The 14,772-nt window shown below is 38.6% G+C and overlaps 1 protein-coding gene across 2 annotated transcripts; it reads left to right on the top strand.

Moving 5' to 3' along the window:
- The first annotated feature begins 762 nt into the window (after positions 1–762).
- Positions 763–12,826, top strand: LOC139003763 (ribonuclease 4-like). 2 transcript variants are annotated; one of them, XM_070406007.1, is made up of 2 exons: positions 763–818; positions 11,588–12,826. In XM_070406007.1, exon 2 carries the CDS (start codon positions 11,605–11,607, stop codon positions 12,043–12,045), a length of 441 nt encoding a protein of 146 aa, XP_070262108.1. In that variant the 5' UTR covers positions 763–818; positions 11,588–11,604; the 3' UTR covers positions 12,046–12,826. The 2 variants fall into 2 exon arrangements, with proteins under 2 accessions (XP_070262108.1, XP_070262118.1); XM_070406017.1 differs by having other exon boundaries at positions 768–837.
- The last annotated feature ends 1,946 nt before the right edge of the window (positions 12,827–14,772 follow it).

Below are 14,772 nucleotides of genomic sequence, written 5' to 3'. Positions count from 1 at the left end.
AGACAATGAGATCAATTAACCATTAAAGGAGTGGTGGTCATCAGTGGAGATAATCAGTTTTGCAGCTGTGCTACAAGGAATAGAATATTGGGGGCTCCTGATTAGTCTCTTGTGAGCAGGTGAGGATGAAATAAGAACCCCAGGAAATATGACAAGGATAGTTCTGAGGGATAGTAGCTGGGAGGTTGAGGTCAAGGTTATTGGGTACTAACAGCTGCTACATGACCTTCTCTACAAGTGCTTTTCTGGTTCTGTGAAACCTATGAATAACCTACTTATTGGCATGGCATCCTTTCATGAAACCAAATTATGTGGGTACATAGGGCAGGGGAAGAGCATTCTGCTGGGAGACCACATTTACTCTGTGGGGTTCTTCCAAGGCAGTTGTTTGAGTTGGCCCATAGATCAGATGCAAAGTATTCTGGATCCAGATCATGTATGTGAACAATGAAACCTTAGTCCTGTCATTGGCAGGAATAAGAACCATGGACATCACAAAAAGCTCAGCTTTGGGACAAAGGGCTTATGAACATCAAAAATGGCCTCCCGGAACAAATCTTTAATCCACTCCAGTGGGTAAATATTTGATCAAGTCATTTTCAAGAAAAGGTGAATTTCCTTGTTTGCCAAGGGCAGTCAGTGTCCTTGGTTTCCTTCTGTCTGCCAGCATTAAGGATCTTTGGAACTAGTTTCCCCACCCAGTTCTTTGATCGCTATATAATCAGAACTTGAGGAATCCAGTGCACACAGCTGGAACCCATCTCCAGGAACAAAGAGCTGGAAACCATCTTCAGTTGGAGGGACTCTTCCAGATTTTTGTAAGATTCTTACCCCTGGGTAATCTATCGCTGTATTTTTTAAATATATACATACTATTTTTAGCCATTTAGCTATTTCAATGAAAGAATTTTTCCCCCTGTAAAGCCTATGGGCCCAACTTATGAACTAAGAAAAAAATGAACCAGATTCTAAAGTTTAAAATGAAAGCAGATTTCTTTTGATATTGCGTTTCTAAGAGTGTGTGTGTGTGTGTGTGTGTGTGTGTGTGCGCGCGCGCGCGCGCGAGCGCGCACGCGTGTATAAAGGGAGATTACTGAGACTGGGAGCAAGTGGAGGTTTAGGAGGAATTCCGGAATTGTGATAAAATCCCCAAAGTCCTGGGAAAGCCATTAGCTGAAGGGCATCTGGATACCCCCAGGGAACAGGCATTAAATGTGGCAGAGCAAGAAGAGAAACAAAAAGAATGCTTTTAGCTTCATTGTCTTCTAATCTCTACTAATTTTTTTACTTAAAAAAAGTTTTGATTGCTATTTAAGAGCCAAGTGAAAAACATCCAGGAAGATACACTGGCAGGTTGAAGGGAAGAAAGAAGGAAAAGAGGTAAAGAGAAGAATATGCCTTGAGAGTTATGCTTCACTTTGTGGGGTATTGTGTGAAGCTACATGTATGGAAATTAAAACCATAGTTACCTGTCATAGAGTGTAAGTTAATTCCCTGGTGTGTAAAGTTGCACGAACCTCTTGAATACAAAACATTGCCTGTGGAGAGAGGAAGAGAATATGAATTCTTGTGTAGATTAAAGGATTGATTTGAGACAGATGATAAAGTTAGTCTGAGGAACAATGAGGACATATTTCATTGACAAAAAGCTGACTGACACTTATGTGCTTGACTATGGAAGGTTATGTGTGAGTTTGATGACCAGATGTGAGGCTCTAAACCCTTGGCCTAGGCAGATTCACTTCAGCACCACAAATAATCTGTCTCCTACTTGTTTTCTCCCAAATTCATTTTACCTCTTTTGGGGAAATTTAGGATTGAATATATGAGTGAGCAAGTTGTGAGTTGGGGAGTACATATTAGATACACGTGGCCATGCTGTGTACCATCTGGGCTTTGGTTTCTGGATGTCTTAGGGATTCAAGATTACGATAAGACAGAAAAATTAAGCTAAGTTCTTACAGAATTATTGTGCAAATATTGTAGGTTAAAAGCAAAGATTTTCCTTTACCTCTCCAGACAGGGATGTGTTTCCTTCAACCTCCAACCAGCAAGTGGCTTAGTAGGATATGAAGCCCCTGTGTGGCATCAGTCTAGGGCAGTGGTTCTCAACCTTCTGGCCCTTTAAATACAGTTCCTCATGTTGTGACCCAACCATAAAATTATTTTCGTTGCAACTTCATGTTGCTACTGTTATGAATCGTAATGTAAATATCTGATATGCAGGATGGTCTTAGGTGATCCTTGTGAAAGGGTCGTTCGACCGCCAAATGGGTCGCAAGCCACAGGTTGAGAACCGCTGGTCTAGGGCCTTGATTAGAGGTGGTGTGGGCTTGGCTAATATGCTGAGCCTTAAGAAATGATACATTTCAGTGAAAGTGGATCACAGGTCTTCTTATCATCTATTTCTTTCACAAGGTGCCTTATGTTATCTACCAACTAAACTTATACAAACTTGTCTCTGTAATTCCTCTAGACTTTCGCTAATAAAACTGGAAAAGATTCTCTTATGCTTAATGAGAACCATGGAATTTCAGACTTTACAGTTAGCAACTCTCTCATTCTCTAGATAAACAAACTTAAGCCTGGAGAGGAAAATTAAGTCAATCATTAAAAAAAAATTAAAAAATATTGAGGTTCTACTATGAGGCAGGCACTGAGATTCAAGGTGAATAATATGAGCTCTGCCCTCCTGTAGAGTGTACACCAGTAGAAAACCCTGACAAGTAGTCAGGTAATTGGATAACAGCTTGAAATGGCACCTGTGGAAATTGGCAATCTTTATTTTGTGATATCCTTGTGAGCAGATACTGAGCTTCATGACCGTTGCTTTGACACTTGTATCTAATGGGGTGTCCTTGGTCTCATTATCTAAACAAACTCTAGACAGGCCCAGCAGCTCAGACCCCCTTCTTTGAACAATATCCCCACAACCTGTAGAGCACTGGCACATCTTACAAAGGACCCATGGTCTCCACTATAGCGCGCAAATGCTAGCAACATGTCTACCCACCACTGCCACCTAATGACTCTTTTCGTTACTACAGCTCTGGTTCTACTTCCTGATTTTGAACTCTGGATTTCTGGCCCCAGGCAGAGAGGTGTTGCCTTGGTGACCCTAAGGTCTTGTTCCAACTTGGGAATCTGAGATTCTATAATTGCTTTTGACATTAGAAGGCAATATTTGTCTATTGAAGAACAAGAGACCTAAATGAATCCAATTCAATAAAACGTTGATGAGGTCTTCCACAGAACTAGAAAAAGAAAACACACCCAGAAGACTAAAAAGCACAATTAAATGTAAAGAGCTTGGCAAATGGGAAGCATGGCAGGTGAGCAGCTGTGCTGAAGCAGTGGCCATGTATGAACACTTATTATTCTTTTGGGGCTGGCTCTTCCCTCTTCAGTCATGAACCACATTTTTGCTCAAGTTACAAAAACGTGCTTTCAGTTGATTCTATTATAAATTATAATTGATGTCCGTAATGGAAATTTTTTCAGCTGCTATTTATTTCAAAATTGTGGAATGACCAAAACATTTTTTAGTGTATAATTTGGTGTTCTTCAACAGTGTGCCAAATTTGTGTATTATTATTATGAATCAGACAACGTGTATCAATGCCAAATGATGATGAGAAGAGTGTTCACTTTGCTCCCTCTCTCACATGCCTTCCTATGAAACCATCAGAACCCTGGATTTCCTGGTCTTTCTAGATTCACAGACATACTTCAAGGGCTGTTTAGTAATACTACAGGCTTAGTGCTAGAACTTGTGGCATCTTTAACGGTATAAAAATATTTGGCATGAAAATAATTTTATTGACATAGAAAAGTACAAAATAAAGATTACTAATTAATTTAATGTCTATAAAAATGTAACATTTGTTTTCTTTTAATTTAGGATTTGTATGACTTACATCATACTTAAGAATAAATTGAAGGTCCAATTTTTTCTCCCATTGTAAGAATTTCTCATTAGTGTGATGGTTACTAAGAAATCATAGCCAATCCTAAAGTAATTAAGTTGCTAATTCACAAACAATTTGAAAAACAAAATTATAAAAATCAGTTTCAAGTTTTTGTGAAAAGTCACTTTTATTATTGGATGTGGGAACACTCATACATATTTGATATAATGTGGGGAAAGATATGACGGTTTTTAAAGGCTCTGAATGTTCTTTAAATTTTTCTCCAAAGAAGTAAAGACATTGTCAGAAAACTACCTGCTTCAAACACCAAATAGTTTTCAGTTCTCAAATCTTCATATTTCTTAGCACATAAAGTTTTAAAAGATCTTAAGAAATTTGTTTTCTATTTTGTTATAAACTATACTTGTTTAATTCTATTTTAATAGCTATCATTGAAATAAAATCATACTCCAGGAAGAAGCATTATATTTACTTTATGGGTTTATTTGAGTGTCTGTGACACACTGCCCCTGGGAAGTGTGAGTTCTACAGTTTAGACTGAAAACTCTTGACAGATGATGGTAGCAATTCTCTTCTCTTCCTTATTCTTTTTTTTAAAAAAAATACTTTATTTATTTAATTTTTAAAATCCTCAACCCAGGGTATTTTTCCATAGATTTTTAGAGAAAGTGGAAGAGAGAGGGAAAGAATGAGGGAAATATTGATGTGAGAGAAACAGATTCATTGATTGGCTGCTGTAGGAGCCCCAACCAGGGCCCTGACCAGGAAGGAGCCTGCAAAGTAGGCACATGCCCTTGACCTGAACCAAACAGTTCTTTGGTCCACAGGCTGACACTCTATTCACTGAGCCAAACTGACTAGGGCTTATTCTTCTTTTCAGGAAGATGTTAAGAAATCATTACAGCCAATTATGAGGACTTTAGCTTGCAGAAAAGTTCTGAAGAGGTTTACTTTGTTGTTGTTGTTGTTTTGTTATCACATAGTAACATCATATGCCTGTTGTATAACAGTCTATGTACATTTATAGGGAAACTAGAAAATATTCTCTGAGAATAATCCACATTGTTCCTAAGGATTAGCTTGAATTCCTCTTCCTCCAGTCTTCTGTAAAAGTTAACCCCAGACCCACTTCCAGGAATTGCATTGATTCTACCATGCTCCTCTCTGTTTTTTCTAACTAGTACATAATAATTCCACCTTTAGTCACAAACCAACTAATTCTTGGGGAATTAGGCCTGTCTCCATTCACCTCAGGGCAAAAGTGCTCCCAACTACCCTCCTTTTATCCAGCTGGTTTATTAGCTTGAATACCTGGAATCCTGACTTTAACAATCCTCTCATTCGCCCTTTCCTGGGTTTAGGGTTCATTAAAAGTCCCCCTTTGATCTCTTTGGACACTATAGCTCAGTTGGTTGAGCTTCATCCCATGCACCAAACATTTGCTGGTTCTATTCCTGGTCAGATCAAAGCCCTGGTGTTGCTTTGATCTCTGGTCTGGGTGCCTATAGGAGGCAATCAATAGATGTTTCTCTCTCACATCAATGGTTCTCTATCCTCTCTCTCTCTCTCTCTCTCTCTCTCTCTCTCTCTCTCTCCCTCTTCCTTCCTTTCTGTTTAAAATCAATTAAACATATGTCTTTTTAAATCCATCTTTTTGATAAGTCTCCTATCTTATTGTCTCATCTCGGTGAAATGGAGCTCCTATTCCTCCCCCATGGATGCTACATCTCCTTTTAGAGAGGACTTGGTTATGTCTTAATGGTCTCTGTGTGCCTGGACCTAGCACAGTGCCTTGTACCCAGAAGAGCTTATGTAATTTTTGTTATTTAATTAATTAATAAATGAATTAGAGTGTGAATGGATATTGCCATGCTATGACTGATAGAATGGTAAATACTCAGTGAGTCTTAAGGGATAAGAAAGAATGTTTGGGGCTGGATGTTGTGTTCAGGAAATTGTAGATTGATTTTCCAAAGCAATGGCTTGATAAGAAATGTGAGATTAATGAGGAAAAGATATTATGCAATTTAGGTGACTGAGAGTATTTGACTCATGATGCCCTCTCCTTTTAGCCTAATTTGCCCCATCATACTTTTTGCCCTTGGCAGGAGCCTTTGTTAGTAGAGATGATGATGGACCTGGGTTCCCTGTTGCTGGTCTTCATGCTGGGTCTGGGGTTGACCCCACTGACGCTGGCTCAAATGACAACACTATAGACTCTTCCTGGCCCAGCACTATGATGCCAATCCAAGTGGCCACAATGGCAGATACTGTGAAACCATGATGTAGAGATGAAGCCTAACTTCACTCTGTAAAGACACCAGTAACAACATCAAGGTCATCTGTGAAGATAGGAATGGAATGTCTTACAAAAAATTTCAGAATAAAGAGGTCTCCTTTTCAGGTCAATATTTGCAGGCATAAAGAGGGTCCCCCTGGCCTCCCTGCCGGTACAGAGACACATCAGGGTCCAGAGACATAGTTGTTGCCTGTGAACATGGCTAACCTGTCCTTTTGATGATTCCTTTTACCGTCCATAACCAGCAAGACCCTAACCCAGAGTTGGCTCTGCTCTCCATTCCTGGCATTTTCCCCCACACACTCCAAAACAGTGGTGACTACATTCACTGCCAGAAAATGAGCTACTGGATCTTTTGTTTTCTGTGTTACAATATGTTAGTAAATAAAAATATCTCTGAAATCAGTAAGAATCAAAGTCCTCTCATCAATTCCTGGCTTATTGATTTTTCCCCATTTTCTCTACTCAACTGTCCCCAGAGAGGGTGGCATGGAACACAAATGCCTTTTTCCCTATCAGTTAGCTCCTTCTCAGTCAATAGGGAGGGAGACTTTCCCTTTTTGTGAGTGTAAGGATGTGAGAGTCATCTTACAGTAGAGCTGTGAAATTCCAGGGCTCATGGCTGCTAAGCAAAATTTTCAAGAGGAGCAAATTGTTCTGGCTGTCAAATAAGCCAATATTCCTTTTACAAAAGTTAAACTTTGAGAAATAGTGTTTAGAACTAAATACCAACAGATTAATTAAACTTTCTATCTACCTCCCTCTTAAACTTTCTCTCTCTCTCTCTCTCTCTCTCTCTCTCTCTCTTTCTTTCTTTCTAACACATAAACACACACACGGACTCTGCATGTACATCAAAATTCACTCCTAGAATGCACCTCTTGTCTTAGGCAGGAGGTAATTTTGAGTTGCTGTGACTAGACTGCTCCCAGGGAATTCTCCTGGTTATTTCATATAAAGTTTAAAAATTTGATTACTTTTCATTATTTTATCTTGAAACTTTTACTTTTTCAATGGAGGTCAGGCAACTGTTAGGTCTTTGGGAATTTATAGAAAGATTCCAAACTTATCCCTTATTCTTCTTTGTCTAAATTTGTTTTCAAGTAATCACAAGCTTAGGTAAACAGACTCTCTTTTCATAAAATACACCAATCAATTCATAGATTTAATTGCTAACTTCCTGCTACCTAATTTCTATCAACAGGTGTCTGAATATTTTATTTATAAAGTAGTTGTTAATAAATAACAATTATGAATCACTAGTTTTGCTGTCTTGTGAATATATGACTGTAGTGGTCACGGTATTCACAATGGTGTCCTCTCCTGCTGCCTATATTGCCCTGAAATGGGCCAAAAGCTTTGCTTCTTCAATACCCAGGTTATAAATCAGTGTCCAGGTGCCACCTGGGAGAGCCCAGACTCAAAGTATTTAAACTTATGCAGGAAGAAATGGAGAAGTAAATTACTGGTGCACACTCAGCACATTAATCTTTCTTCCTTGAGTGAACCTAATTCAAACTTCATATCACTGTCATTTCCTAAGAAAGTAGGAAGAAGAGTTTTCCAAATCTCTTTTAATAGAAAATTTGCCTTATTGTAAAATCCCAAGAACTTCTTAGGAAGTGAGAAAGGTCCAGATTTTGGTAGAATATTTGGATCCTTTTCTGAGGTTCTCCAACCAGTACCTTCACCTTGATATGATGCAAGATGACTTCCATAGAGATCATTGACCTACTCAAGGCCTTGATAGGAAAGGCCAAAGGTATGGATCATTATTATATTGAGTGTGCCATAGCTGTGAAAACACATATCTTCTCCAAACACCTGCTTAGATTATTATCGTTGCATTCTCTGCTCTGGTGTTAAGGCAAATGACTGTTTCCTAGGAAATCACATGGCAATGGGATGGGGTTGTTTGCTGACCTGCTGATGGAACTAGCAGCTGGGTAGCCAAGCCTAGCACTTTTTGCTCTGGGTCTCTTGTGCTCTCACAACCTAAAGCTGCTTAAAATGAAATGTCATGTGACAGGCAAGTCAGTCTTTATCTCAGTCTTTATTTGAGAAATTGAAGTCCTGGTCAACATTGCAACGAAAAGAAAACAAAAACCTCAAAATGCCCAAGCCCTTTGAAGATGGTGATATGCAAGGAAGAAAATTCCACTCAATGTGAAGAGGAAAATTTTCTGTAGGGACACAGCATAAATTCTAGTAGCTGAGATATTTCAACTTAAAAACAGCCTTCTAATTTGGAAGGAATACAGGTACTCTACACAATAAGGGAGAGGGGAGTAATAATATACACAACGTGGTGTAGTCATTCATTATTTTATCCAGTTTAAAGGAAGTAAAGGAAACCAAGAAAAAGGAAATTACAAAAATGACCATTGCCAGCACTTACTGAGCACTTACCATGTACCTGGCATTATGATAAGCACTTAACATTGATTTTATCATTTATTCCTCATACCATCCGTAGAGGCAGGTATTATACTCACTTACATATGAGGAATAATGCTGAGAGAGGTTAAGTAATTTTCTCCAGATCATATAATTAAAGTGGCAGAGCTAGTTCTTTGGGATCACAGTATCAAAAGAAGTTCTTATTGAGAATCAATGTGGTAGAGTGGAGAGAGCCTTTGAGGCAAGCTCTGACCAAAAAGTATGTGTTGGAATGGTTTGGGGACCATTTCATTTTCTGCTGTAGCTCTGGTACTGAGATACACCCATTGATTGCTACATTGGGCTTCTGTTGCCAAATATTTGTTTATGTCTTTTTAAATCAGTTGGTTATTGTGGCTGAGGCTGTGGGTTTGCTCTTGCATGAATAGTTTAGGTTTTCTCTGTAGCCAATTGTCTTTCTAAATCATATCTTGGACACAAAGAAGTAGGATGAGAAAAAGTTAGACAAAACCATGCAAAATCAGAGGTGTGAGATTACCCCTGCAAGATTAGATTTGGGGAAAATAACCCAAAGTACATTGTTGTGATGAAGCTATTATCCAAGTGCTAAGTGTACCTTCAGAAATTCTATCCATTAGTCTAAGGATGAGGAGTTAATCAAACATCATTTCTCTGTTACTCTTCTTCCCACAACTGTCCCCTTCTCTCTCTTCCTAAGTCCGTGTCTCATATCTATAGCTGTAGGCACTGAAATATGACCTAGAGCCTTCTGGCCTTTTGTATACAAGCAAAAGGAGATAGCATTTTAAAGAATGAAGTTATGTTTGAAACTGGTATGCAGGTCCCTTATCAGCCATTTGAGTCACCCAGACAGTGTGACCTGCCATCATGAAGCTTCTTTGAAAACAAAGGACAATAGTACCCATATTCATCAAACTAGGACTTCAGCTACTATCAGCTCTTGGGCTGCATGTGTAGAAATGGGCCTGTATGACCCTCAAAAAAATGGTCCTTACTGTTTTGGTTGCTCACTTCCTGTTGAGTCAGAGATTAATTTTATTTGCTCTCGTACAGAGATTTTCAACTGGTATGCCCCCACAATTTTTAAAACCTGCAGTATCTGACTAGTCAGGGAAACTGACCACTTTTCTCTTAGATTGTCAAATTAAAAATAATTACAACCAACATGATAGCTGCCTGTGTGAATGAATCAAAATTATACGGATTTTTTTGTCAGATTGACAAATAATATATTTTTGGAGTGCTTCAGAATTTAATAATTATTTTATGTCTGCCATGAGGTTAAAAAGGTTGAAAATCGCTGCTCTAGTGAGTCAGCCCTGCCTCATTGCCATGGTCAAGGAGATTCAGTTCATGAGTTCATGCCAATCCCAGGAGAGACCCTCAGATGGCAGCATCTAGTTAGTTGGTGTTGGTGAGAGATTCCCACTTCCTCTCCTACCCTATCCCACCCCTGATTAAATTCTGTTGCTAAAGAGAAGCAATTTTGAACATAAATGTCTTTAATATCCTGAATATTTGGGGAGTGGCAAGAGAGAGGGAATAGAAGATGTGGAAAAAGCACTGATTTTAGACTCAGATAGGTCTTGGTTCCTTCCTTTCCTCAGTCAACAGAAGCAATGTTCTGACACTATATGGCAATGCTTTCTTTGTTGTGCTCTGAAGGTTTTGGTTAGTTTTGTGTTTTTTTAAAAAACTCTATTAAACGTATGCTTATTTTACACTGCCGAAAATGCCAACAAAATGATTCTGCAACTAGAGTCGACAGCAAACTGACAACAGCTATTGGGAAGAAAGACACAGCATGAAGGATTATATCACCATGGCCTAGTTTTTAGGTTGTGCATAGAAACAGCAAGGAAAGAAGTCACAGTCCAAGTCCTCTTTTGTGGAGATTGTGCTGTTGACATTTATTTTTTAAATTTCTTTTATCAGTCAATTCCACAAGCCTGGGAAACACCTTTATTCCCTATAAACATATCATTTCATTCATTCATTAGTTCCCTTGTTTTGTTTATTAGTTCACTCAACATATATTTACTATTTTCAGAGCACTTTGGCTGGATACTCCATTTTTACTTTTTAAAATAGGATTTATAAGTTTTTTTTTTAAAAAAAAACAACTCAATTTTAATATCATTAAAAGAATGCCAACGGGTGAAAAAGGTGAAGGAATAAAAAAGTACAAATAGCCAGTTTTAAAAATAGCCATGGGGATGCCAAGTCAGCATAGGAAATATAGTCAATAGCATTGTAATAACAACATATGGTGGGTGCTAGACTTTTGGGGTGAACACTTCGTAAGGTATATAAATGTATCATCACTGTGTGGTACACCTGAAACTAATATAGTATATGTCAATTGTAATAGAAATTTTTTTTAATTTAAAAAAAGAATAGACATATGAGAGGAAAGGCTAACCCTAAATGTTACTCTATCCTTTTCCCACACCTTCCTCAATTTCCAGATGTCAGGAATTAAAATCAGTTCGCAAACTCTCATTGGCATATCCTGTCTGTCCAAACCTTTGGGAATCAGAGTCTCCAGGGAACCAAACACTCTCCTAAGTGACTAGAGAATTTCCTCAAGAGACAGACAGCTCTAGTTTCATTTAGATCTGCCTTTTTTCCCTTTTCACACCCTGACCATAAAGGACATATACACTTGGACATCCAGCCCGTCAGTCTCTGCCCTGAGTCATTGTACTGGCTACAACACCGTCTCTCTATAAAAGAGAAAAGTTCTTGCTTTCAGAGAAGAGCATGTTTGCAAACTTTTAACTCTTTCGGAAGCAGTGATGAGAAAAGTTGTGAGCAGAGAAGTGGGGAGAAAAGAGTAGACTATAGAGTTGAGGAAATATCAACTTGCCATTCTCCACACCTCTCTTTGGTGCCCATTTCTTACCTTCCTTTCTCCTACCTCTTGATTTCTCCCCAGGCGCCTCCAAGGTAGTGATGGCTCTCCAGAAGACCCTTTTATTGCTTGTGCTCTCGCTGCTGACCCTGCTGGGGTTGGGGCTGGTGCAGCCTTCCTATGGCGAGACCAGATATGAAAAATTCCAGCGGCAACATGTTGACTCTATAGGGCCAGGTGGCACCAACTTGTACTGCAACAGGAGGATGGACAAACAGGAGATGACTAAGCTTAAGTGCAAGCCATTCAACACCTTCATCCATGAAAACATCGGGACCATTAATAACATCTGCAACAACCCCAATATCCGGTGCAAGAATGGCAAGATGAACTGCCATGCAGGTGTAGTGAGAGTCACAGACTGCAAAGATACAGGAAGTTCCTCTCCCCCCAACTGCTCATACAAGGCCACTGCCAGCACTAGGCGTGTTGTCATCGCCTGTCAGGGTAACCCCCTGGTGCCTGTGCATCTTGACAGATAGATGATACCCTGCAGGGGTTATGGTCCGTGGTTGACCTTTCACATATTCCTTCAGTTGCAATGAGTAATGCATTTGAGTTATCTCAGGCTCTGCCTCCTCTGCTTATTACTCCCTTTTACCTGTATAATCCATTCTGTTAAATGCATCAAAGAGAAATGGAGACATAAACCTATAATGGGACTGGGCTTTTCTGTAATAAAAATTTCTACAAACTCTTCTGTTTCCTTTTATAATACTGGTCAGCTTAGCTCTCTCAGATCCTATCTTCTGAAATTTAGTTATTACGTATATGATATAGCATTTCAAGTATTTTAAGGTGCTTCCATCTCAGTTATCTAATTTTAATACCACCACACACCTGCAATGCTGATGTTGCTACATATAGGAGCCCAAAGTTAAAGAATTTGCTGAAGATGATGAAGTTAGTGGAAATGCTGAAGCAACAAATCCACTTCAACTGGCTACTAATCCGGGACTTTTTCTACTTCATCATAAGGAGTGTTTTGAGAGTATCATCTTTTTAATATTCTCAAAGTCAGCAGTTGGGGGAAGCATTACAAATTTGGAAGTATAAACTGGCAAAATGAGACTTCATTTTGTACAATTGTCTGTTTAATTGGCAACCTTGTTATATTTGGATCTAATAAGACTAAGACATGATACAAAGAACTATATTTTTCTCTTCCCAAACTTTTGAATCATTGTAGTAAGTTAAAGTATTAACAATGTACTAGATCATTAAGACTCATTCACTCTTCCTGATTTAAAAGATTTTTTCATGTATTCCTTTTAATAAAGAACTCAAACTACAGATATCTATGAATATGGTGCTATGGTATTTATGTGGAGATTTTGTTGTTTTATCCTCTTTTAATTATTATCTAGTTTTTAACATGCACCAACACCTTAATACCCTCATAAACTGGTCCATGATTAAAACCTATTGGATCAATGACCACGACACAGAAACGTTTGTGTCATATGCTAAAGACAATTCTCACACCCCTCCCTTTCCCCTTTGATTATTTTGAAACAAATTGAGGAACAGATATGTATGAAGACACCAGCAGCTATGAAGGGAGGTATGTATGTGAGACTGTGTGTGTGTGCATGTGTGTGTGTGTGTGTGTGTGTGTGTGCACACACATGCCCCCCTGAAAGGACAAAACAGAAAATATTTGAATTACAGGAAATATCCATTGTTTATATTTAAGGTGTGCAACCTGATTGAGTACACATTTGCATTGTGAAAGAATCACTACAATCAAGGTAATCAATCTATCTGTTACCTCACATGGTTACCAAAAGTGACTCCATTTTGGACTGTTTTCAACCATTCTTTTCAACACTACTGAACATCATAGCTTAGCCCAGGCAGTTTCTATTGAATGCATATTGCTTTCACACTATTATAAAGTCAAAAAATCATAGGCATGAAAATTCATGAGTAAAATTGTGAATCATTTTTGCTAATTCAAGTCACCAAACGAAAACTTAATAACTAACCAAATTTCAGCCTCTTCCAGAGGTGGAATTGTAAACCACTCAATTTGGAATTTCCTGATCAGCACTGATAAGGTAATCTGCCTGATATGACCCCCTGACTTCCCCTGAATGAAGGTGTCCTGTTTAAAATAATCCACTCTATTAACTTGGTAATCCACCTTCTTTCCGCCTATAAAAAGTCTCATTTTGTACCACTCACCAAGGCGCCTTTCTAGTTGCTAGATGGGATGCTGCCAAATTCCTGAATTGCTTAATAAAGCCAATTAGATCTTCAAACTTACTTGGTTGAATTTTACTCTTTATCTCCTGCCCTGAAGGCCTTGCCATTCCTTTGTACCCAGAAGACTGTCTTTGATGTATGACACAAAGAGCTCCTGGCTCTTCTCAGACTGACCTCCAGTTTTTGAGATGAGATAATTTGGTACTGGTTAATAATTCAGAAATAGGATAATTCAAGAGAAACATCAAAAGTGCTTTATTCAAAGTAATGTCCACTGCTAGCTACATATTTCCCCCATCTTTCAGGTAATTTGTGGATACTGTCCCAATAGAGCTTTTCTTGTTTTGAGGCAAACCATTCAGAGACCCAATTTTCCACTTCTTCATATGTTTTGAAGTGCTTCTCAGAAAGTGCATGTGCCATCTATCATAACAAGTGGTAATCTGAAGGAGCAAGGTCTGGTGGATACCTCAGGTGGGCTAATACTTCCCAGGCAAGATCTTTTAATGTGTCTTTAACTGGTTTTGAAGTGTGTGATGGTGCATTATCATGAAGCAAAATTACTTTGCCGTGTCTTCTGGCCCATTCTGGTCATTTTACCATCAAAGTGTGGTACAAATTGATTATTTCTTTTTGGTAGTGATCAGTATTAAAAGTTCCACCTGGTTTTAGAAGCTCATAATACACCACACCTTCCTGATCCACCAAACACAGGGCATTGTCTTCTTTCTGAAGCAATTTGGCCTTGCAGTCGATGTTGATGGTTGACCTGGATCAACCCATGTTTTTGTGCATTTGGGATTCTCAAAATAAATCCACTTTTCATCGATAGTCACGGTTCAATGCAAAAAAAAAAAAAAAAAAAAAAGACTTTCCTGCCATTGAAGCAACATTTTACTGATGACTTTTCGGTTTCCATTTGTCTTTTGTTCAGTTGATGTGGCACCCATTTTTCTTCCTTTAAAATCTTTTCCATTGCTTGTAAACGATAAGAAATTGTT

Source organism: Myotis yumanensis, unplaced genomic scaffold (genome assembly GCF_028538775.1).
Source record: "Myotis yumanensis isolate MYYU_CA2020_CCGP unplaced genomic scaffold, mMyoYum1.0.hap1 SCAF_1, whole genome shotgun sequence".
NCBI lineage: Eukaryota > Metazoa > Chordata > Mammalia > Chiroptera > Vespertilionidae > Myotis > Myotis yumanensis.
The sequence above is the reverse complement of the archived record's forward strand: the minus strand, read 5'-3'. Positions and strand labels throughout refer to the sequence as shown.

Excerpts from the sequence above, each read along its gene's own strand:
- LOC139003763 (XM_070406007.1), top strand. The coding sequence starts at position 11,605 with ATGGCTCTCCAGAAGACCCTTTTATTGCTTGTGCTCTCGCTGCTGACC.